The sequence below is a fragment of the Penaeus chinensis genome, chromosome 39 (assembly GCF_019202785.1).
Source record: "Penaeus chinensis breed Huanghai No. 1 chromosome 39, ASM1920278v2, whole genome shotgun sequence".
Taxonomy (NCBI): domain Eukaryota; kingdom Metazoa; phylum Arthropoda; class Malacostraca; order Decapoda; family Penaeidae; genus Penaeus; species Penaeus chinensis.
In genome coordinates this window covers 9,752,689-9,761,479 of record NC_061857.1, presented here as the reverse complement: position 1 = coordinate 9,761,479, position 8,791 = coordinate 9,752,689, and the positions used below count along the sequence as shown (strand labels likewise).

The window sequence follows — 8,791 nt, the reverse complement described above, 5'->3', positions numbered from 1 at the left end:
ATTGCATTACGTGTTGGAGAATTTGAAGGGGAAGGAGCTAGAGGGTGGGATAAAGAATGAGGTTGGGGAGGTGGTGTTGTATCAGGAGGGAAGGAAATGGAGGGTCTGGGGAAGGGCATACTTGTGATACAAGGGAATCGCATGTATATCCAGGAAGTGAGTGGAAGGGATAGAGGGGATGGTGGGAGGGTTAATGTAGGCGGGGCTGGAGTAGGGGAGATGGGCTGTGTTGGGAGGGGGTAGGAGGATAGGGTGTAGGGGGGATATGAGTAGAAGGATGGATATCGGCAGTCACTTTGAGTGTGGAGGGAGCGAGAGTTGTGAAGGTGGATGAGGGGTTTTAGTGTCAGTTTGGGACTCGAGTAGATAGTTTTGAATATCTTCATAGTGGGGTCGAAGTAAGGGTGATCCCCTACAGCTCCAGTCTCCGCCTCCTAACACCCCCCCCCCCCCCACGACAATGAGCAAGGGATTGGGGGGGTTGGTATGTATGGCAACTTGTGCAAAGTGAGGGAGGGTCACTCAGGTGTTGTCAGAGGACTGATGGATAATCTGACAACTATAAGGTCTCAATAATTGCAGAGCTAGCATTGGTTATGAGAGCTGAAATAACAGCTGTAGATTTGACCATGCCACTTTGCAAGTAAAACACATTTTAGTGACAACAGTAACATTACGTGTATAAAAATATAGACTACTAGATTCATTTTTATTTACACATTTTCTGCTGTGTCAACATCTAAGGCAATAGCAGCGTACTCAAAATATAGCGACAGGGTGGGGCTTGGGGCTAAGAGTAAGTTTTTTGTTTTTTTTTTGGTTCACAAGTCGATGTTTGTAGATTTCCAGAACGGTCAATAGGCAAAACAAATAAATGTCAGACATCAAGGGTCACACAGCACCATGACAAAGTATTGTGGTGAAAAGGGGTAAAAATCAATTAACACTTAAGGGGACAGAAGGGATGAAGAGTAAGAAAAGGAAAGAAGAGAAGACCATGCTAGTCAGTCGAGGCAAGGGCCGAGGTCCAAGGCAGGGGTGATCCCCTACATTGGGTGTCCATCTCGGCAGCAAGGGGTTAGGGGAGGGGCTCCTGGATTCAAAGCAAATGAAGATCCAAAATTAGTATAGACCAACATACATTTCTTTAAGCAGTGAAAAGAAAACACACGGTGAAAAAGACTTGAGTTTGTATTCTAGATACAGTGAAATGTACAATTCTTTGTTACATATGCCTGTGTGAGTAAAGGTTTTAGCATGGGCTTTCATGTGTTCGTGTGCGTACGGGTTAGTACCCAGAGGTGGCTTCTTTGTCAACCAGCATTCATTAGACATTGGGCCAAAACGACCTGGAAAATAATTACCTGCTGATATAACTTTGCAGTAAACAATTTATTTTCATCTTCTCAGTTACCTTTTTTTTTTTTTCAGGGGTAAGGATAGATTTATTTAACATGTATTCTCAAGACTCAGAGGAAAAATGCAAAGAAAATCATAGCATTCATACATTCAGAAAAAAATATATTTACAAAATTCAGCAACAACACATTTCTTTTTCCTGTACACATAGATAAATGATATGCAAGTAAATGGTTTCAAACAGTTGGATGGTGTTACTAAATATCAAATAAAATATACAAAACCTAGAATAAATTTTAGTCCCAAATCATTCTAAGTGATATTTGCTACTCAGATTTATACTTTACATAATTAAGCTACTCATAGGGTGTGAATGTTAGACGTTTCTTCTGACACAGGGATGAAATCACACTGTCGTCTGTACACGATCAACATTTAATCAAGGCACATCAGCCCTGCTACAACTGGTGCAAAAATAATATTTACTCTCTTTTTGCTTCTTCTCAGCCATAATATTCAAAAGTGGGGATATTCATGTACAATTTTCTTTTACTTTTTTTTCCCAAATGAAGACAAAACTGATTTAATTTAAACTGGTTTTAAAATTGAAAATTCCAGTCTTAATATGCTAAAACATCACTACACATTACATAAACAATGATTAATGCCTAAACCCAAGTCATCAAACACAACATACCAACGCATATACATATATGTAAATATATATATATATATATCATCAAAATATAACGAAAAGATTCCTCTATTTCATATTCCACTGGATCTGAGGGTCTTTGTACAATGTGCCTTTCTAAAGTGACAAGGAAACCCCATAACACACTCTTACCTTGTTAAATAAACCTCTTACGATCATTTATTTTTATTATTATTATTATTATTAATTTTCCTTTTTAAATCACTATATAACTTCATACCCATTCTTTCTATCTATTTTGCATATATATATATCATATCCCGTTCTACACATAAAAGGCAGAGATATCTAAGTCTCCCCACCAACACTGATTTCCCATATGTTGCCGTTGCTGGTGGTGGTGGTGTTATTGTTTTCAATCTACTGAGCAGGGGAGAACGTGTTTGGAACAAGAATCCGAGCATGCATCTCCTGAATGAGCGGAACCGTGTAAGCAACCACTTCATCCCAGCCGGGGTGTCGCCAGGCGTTCTCACGAGCTTCCTTCCTTCCTTCCAGGGAACTATAGCCTAGTCAGGGAGAAAATACAACTATAAGTATGGATTTCGTTACCTCTGCAACTGTCTTGGGTCAAACTTTACAAAATATGAAATCTGGATATCTAGTCATGTAACCATCAAGGCAAATTGTATCTTTGGTGAAAATAATTATTAAGAATAACAGGATATTTCTTCTCCATCTCGGAGCAAATGATGAGAAAGGGGGACAGGGGGAGGGGGGGGACAGGGAGTGAGAGAGAGACAGAGACGGAGAGAGAGAGAGGGAGAGAGAGAGAGAGAGAAGAGAGAGACAGACAGAGACAGATACAGAGAGAGAGAGACAGACAGAGACAGAGAGGGAGAGAGACAGAGACAGAGGGACAGAGACAGAGAGAGAGAGGGAGAGAGACAGAGACAGAGGGATAGAGACAGAGACAGAGACAGAGAGAGGGAGAGAGAGAGAGACAGAGACAGAGAGAGAGAGAGAGAGGGGGAGAGACAAAGACAGACGAGAGAGAGGAGAGAGAGAGAGAGACAGACAGAGAGAGGGAGAGAGACAGAGACAGAGAGAGGGAGAGAGACAGACAGAGACAGAAGAGACAGAGAGAGGGAGAGAGACAGACAGAGACAGAGAGAGACAGAGAGAGGAGAGAGACAGACAGAGACAGAGAGAGGGAGAGGGAGAGAGACAGACAGAGACAGAGAGACAGAGAGAGGGAGAGAGACAGACAGAGACAGAGACAGATTAGAGAAGGAGAGGGTGAGAGACAAGACAGAGACAGTGAAGAGGGAGAAGGTGTGAGAGAGACAGACAGAGACAGAGAAGAGAGAGAGTGAGAGATGGAGAGGAATTGAGTAGACTGATGAGACTGACTGACGACGAGAGAAAGAGACGAGAGCCACGTTCGACACGGAAGAGAGATAGAGAGAGTAGAGGAGATGAAGAGATATGAGGATTTTTGCTTGATAATTGAGATGATGAGTAGAAGATTAGGAATGACCTTTCCGAGAGAAAATGAGTAGAGGAATCAGAATTGAGATTGGAGATGGAGAACTCTCGAAGAGAAGGACAGAAGACAGAGACAGAAAGCAGAGAAGGAGGATTAGAGATGAGATGTGGAGTAGGGAGAGCTGCTCGAGGGGGAAGGGATTTGTCGACGAGCGAGATGTTTTCGAGGAGAGTTCCGGATAGAAGTTTGATGTTGTGATGAGTGTTGGTGATGTCAAGACTTTGGAGTTGAGTTAGGTTGTGTTAGTAGGCAGGATGTTGGGGGTCGAGAGTGCGTTTGAGGAAGTGAATGAGGATGGAGGAGCTGAGTGAGTTGTGGGGTGACGATGATCCGGCTGTGAGAGGAGACGTATCTCTTGGAGATCTTGGATGACGTCGTCGTGAGTGAGATTGATGGATGGAGTAGGAGTTTTGGAAGAAGGTCTTTGATAAAGGGATCGGAGGGGAGATTGTGGAGGCCGATGCAGGGGGAGAGAGAATGTAATAGAGCGCATGAGACGTAGGATTGAGGAGTGGTGCTGGGGGATCGCTTGCTCGGACAGTTGACGACATTTTGGAGACGTTCGTGAGAGACGTCCAGGATGGTGCGTTTGGGACACGTCTGAGAGGTGTTCGAGAGGGAACGAATCGAATGAGCGAGCTTGGAAGTAGTAATGACGAGGGTCCACGGTAGTTGAGTATGAGTTATCTGGTAGAGGAGAACTGTACATGTAACGAGACTAAGATAGTGCGATGATGAGATATGAGTGTGATGTTGTGTTGGTGATTTGCTTTAGTCACTTTTTTTGTTGCCGTCTTTGAGATCTTCTGTATTGCCATTGGTACCGTTATGTGGAGAAATGAAGAACTTTGATGTCTGAGGAGAACGGATGGTAATCAGAGAGATTGCTCCCTGACGAGGGAGTAGATGGAGACGATGAGAAGTGAGAGATATGCGATGAGATAGAGAGAGGGAATGAGGGGGAACGAGAGAGAGATGGCAGAGAGAAGAGAGAGATACTCGAGAGAGTAGAGCGACGATCAGATGAGAGAGGATAGCGGTTTGAGCGTGGAGGAGCTTGAGAGAGACAGGTGAGGGAGAGCGAGAGAAGACGATGAGATCACAGAGAGAGGAGAGAGATAGAAGTTGGGCGAGAGGGATGATGAGACAGCAGAGACCAAGAGAGAGGGGAGAGGATGAGAGACAGACAGAAGGACCAGAGACAGATGAGAGAGGGAGGGGAGGGATCTCTGAGATGATGATTGAGACGAGAGAAGGCGCCGAGACGAGGGAGAGACGGATTGAGATTGAGACGATGAGAAGAGTGAGAGAGATTGTAGCTGTGTTGAGAGACTCCCCTTGAGAAGACGAGAGGGGGATCGTGACGAGAAGGCGAGAGAGAGGACAGAGAGACAGGAGACAGACAGAGGAGCGAGACGTGAGAGAGATGATGAGATGAGGAGATGTGATTGGTGGCGATTAGATGGTATGGAGGGATGGCGTTGTGAGAGTATCGAGAGTTGGTGATGACGAGAGAGGACGGTGATGCTCCTGTGTAGTGCGGAGAGGGGATATCGGGTGATGAGTACATCAATAGATATGAGAGAAAGACGCAGATGATGAGAGAGATGAGAGAGATCGGATGACTTGAGAGAAGAGAGATTGAGGCGATGGGAGACATGAGCAGATGAGAGAGTTGTTATTTGAATGGAGGAGATCACGAGACCGATTTTTGCTGGGAGATGGAGAGATTTTGGGAGAGCCATTTGAGTTTGAGATTAGACCGAGGAGAGATTGAGGAGGATTTAGTTTGAGCTTGGAGAGGTGAGAGAGAGGTGGCGGGGCCAACTGATGAGTTCCGAGAGGGAGCAGTTGAGGCGAGAAGATTTTCGAAGTCACGAGGGAGAGGCAGAGAGAGAGAGAGAGTGAGGGATGGGAGAGGTGGAGAGAGTCTAGGCGAAGTAAAGGGATCCTGGAGAGTAAGATGAGATGAGAGTACGGTTGGTGCTGCGGATGATGGACTGAAGAGAGAGATGGACGGGTGAGGGATGAGAGAAAAGAGAGATTTTGAGAAGGTGTGTGCGACAGAGGGGATGGAGATTGAGGAGAATAGAGCTGAGATGAGGGTGAGAGAATGAAGTCGAGAAGATGATCGGAAGCGTGGAGAGGAGAGTGAGGAGGAGGGGGAGTCGGAGGAGAGAGAGAGAGGTTAGATGAGGATGAGATAGAGCATCGAGAGGAGGGGAGGGCATACGATGAGAGCTAGCGAAGAGAGAGAGAGAGAGAAAAGAGGAGAAAGAGAGACAGAGAAGAAAAGAGAGAGGGGAGAAAAGAGGAGAGAGACAGAAGGAGATGAGGGGACAGAGAGAGACAGAGGGGGAGAGAAGAAGAGAGACAAGAGAAGAGGGGAGAGAGAAAAGGAAGAGGAGAAAGAAGAGGAGAGACAGAGAGAGGGAGAGGAGGAGAAGAGAAAAGGAAGGAGGGGGAGAGACAAAGAAGAAGAAGAGGAGGGGAAGAGAGACAGAGGACAGAGAGGAGACGAGGAGAGGAAGAGAGAGACAAAAGAGACGGGAAGACAGAGAGAGGAGAGAGAAGAAAGAGAGAGAAGAGAGGGAGAAGGGGGAGAGAGAAGAGAGAGAAAAAGAAGAGGGGAGAAGGGGAGGAGAGACAGAGAGACAGAGACGAAAGAGGAGAGGGAGAGAGACAGACAGCGACAGAGAGAGAGGGAGACGAGAGAGAGACAGACAGAGACAGAGACAGAGAGAGGACGGGAGAGGGAGAGGAGAGAGAGAGAGAAGAGAGAGAGGAGAGAGGAGAGAGAGAGAAGAGAGAGAGAGAGTGATGAGAGAGACAGAGAGAGAGAAGAGAGAGAGAAGAGAGCGAGAGGGGGGAGAGAGAGGAGAGAGAGAAAGAGAGAGACAGACAGAGACAGATACAGGAGGGGACGAGACAGAAGAGAGTAGAGAGGAGGGAGAGAGACAGATGAGACAGAGGGAAGAGAAGAGACAGAGAAGAAGAGAGAGGAGAGAGATGAGAGAGGAGAGAGAGAGAGAGAGAGAGAGGGAGAGAGACAGAGAAGAGCAGGAGAGAGAGAGAGAGAGAGAGACAGAGCAGAAGAGAGAGAGAAGAGAAGAGACGAGAGGAGGGAGAAGAGAGAGACAGAGGAGAGAGAGAGAGAGAGAGAGGGAAAGAGAGAGACGAAGGAAGAGACAGAGGAGTGACAGAGAGAGGGAGAGAGAGACAGAAGAGACAGAAGAGAGGAGAGAGGAGGACAGAGAGAAGAGGACAGAGAGAGGCGAGAGGAGAGAGAGAGAGAGGAGAGAGAGAGAGGGAGAGGGAGAGAGAGAGAGAGACAGGGGAGAGAGAGAGAGGGAGAGAGAGAGACAGGACAGAGACAGAGGACAGAGAGAGAGAGAGGAGGACGGGGAAGGGACGAGAGAGATGAGAGAGAGAGAGGAGAGGAGAGAGGGATGAGAGAGAAGGAGTACGAGACGAGAGAGGACGAGAGACTGAAGAAGAAGGAGGAGAGAAGTGAGAGGACAGAGAGAAGAGGAGTGGGAGTGAGGTACGAGACAAAGACGGAGGGGAGGAAGAGACAGAACGAGAGAGCGGTGAGAGAGAGGAGAGAGGAGGAGGAGAGAGAGAGAGAGGTTCGATGAGAGAGATGAGAGGAGAGAGAGAGGAGACCTGAAGAGAGACGGGAGAGGAGGAGGGAGAGAGGAAAAGAGGAGAGGAGAGAAGAGAGGAGAGAGAGAGCAGAGAGAGAGAGAGAGTGAGGAGAGAGGGTGGAGAGAAAATAGAGAGAGAGAAGAGAGAGAGAGGGACGATGAGAGAGAAAGAGACAGGAAGAGGAGAGAGAGACGAGAGAGGAGAGAAGAGAGGAGAGAGAGAGAGAGAAGAGAGAGTGAGAGCAGAGAGAGGGAGGGACAAGAGAGAGAGAGAGGAAGAAGAGACAGAGAGGGGAGGAGGAATGAGAGAGAGAGAGAGAGAGGAGAGACGAGGAGAGGAGACAGAAAGAGAGAGACAGAAGAGAGACAGAGAGGAGAGTAGAGAGACAGAGGAGGACAGGGAGAGAGAGGAGGAGGGAGAAGAGAACAGAGAGAGAGAAGTAGAGGGAGAGAACAGAAGAGAGAGAGGAGAGACAGGAGAGAGAGAGGATGAAGGGAAGGAGACGAGAGAGAGAGAGGAGAAGAGAGAGACAGAGAGAGACAGAGAGAGAGAGAGAGACGAGAGAGAGAGGAAGAGAGAGAGGAGACAGAGAGACTCGGAGAGAAGAGACTGAAAGGGGAAGAGAGAGTGAGAAAGAGAGAGAGAGGAGAGAGAGACAGAGAGGAGAAGAGAGAGAGGAGAGGAAGAGAGAGAGGAGGAGAGAGGGAGAGAGAGGGAGAGGAGAGGAGGAGACAGAGAGAAGAGAGGAGGAGATGAGAGAGAGGGAAGAGAGAGGAAGAGAGAGAGAGGAGAGAGCAGAGAGAGGAGAGAGAGAAGGGGGAGAGAGAAGAGAGGAGAGAAGAGACAGAGAGAGAGAGAGAGAGAGAGGACAGAGACGAGAGAGAGGAGAGAGAGGAGAGAGAGAGAGGAGGACGGAGAGAGAGAGGAGAGAGAGAGAGGAGAGAGGAGAGAGAGGAGAGAGAGAGAGAAGAGAGAGGAGAGAGGAGAGAGAGAGAGAAGGAGAGGGGAGAGGAGAGAGGAGAGAGGAGAGAGAGAGAGAGAGGAGGAGATGAGAGAGAGAGACAGAGAGAGGGAGAGAGAGGAGAGAGAGAAGAGAGAGAGGAGAGAGGAGAGAGAGAGAGAGAGACAGAAGAGAGGAGAGAGGAGGAGAGAGAGAGGAGAGGAGAGAGAGAGGAGAGAGGAGAGAGAGAGAGAGGGGAGAGAAGAGAGGGAGAAGAGAGAGAGAGAGGGAGAGGAGAGGAGAGGAGAGAAGGAGAGAGAGAGAGAGAGAGGAAGAGAGGAGAGAGAGAGAGAAGGAGAGAAGAGAGGAGAGAGAGGAGAGAGAGAGAAGAGGAGAGAGAGAGGGAGAAGAGAGGAAGAGAGAGAGAGAGGTGGAGAAGAGAGAGAGAGAAAGAGAAGAGGAGAGAGAGAGAAGAGAGAGGAGAGAGAGAGGGAGAGAGAGAGAGAGAAGAGACAGGAGGAAGAGAGGAGAAAGAAAGAGAGAGAGAGAGAGGGAGGAGGAGAGAGGGGGGAGGAGAGGAGAGAGGAGAAGAGAAGGAGAGCGAGAGAGAGAGAAGAGAGGAGAGAGAGAGAGAGAAGGG

The 8,791-nt window shown here is 47.6% G+C and overlaps 1 protein-coding gene across 3 annotated transcripts in view; it reads right to left on the bottom strand.

Annotated features, from left to right (window-relative positions):
* Positions 1–1,173: 1,173 nt before the first annotated feature.
* The window catches only part of LOC125046700 (protein NipSnap-like), a 26,799-nt gene continuing 19,181 nt past the window's right edge, over positions 1,174–8,791 (bottom strand). The window contains exon 6 of one of the 3 annotated variants that reach the window (XM_047644579.1): positions 1,174–2,583. In XM_047644579.1, coding sequence (XP_047500535.1) covers positions 2,435–2,583 — 149 coding nt within the window. In that variant the 3' untranslated portion in view covers positions 1,174–2,434. The remainder of the gene's footprint in view (positions 2,584–8,791) is intronic. The other 2 variants (XM_047644577.1, XM_047644580.1) reach the window with 2 other exon arrangements.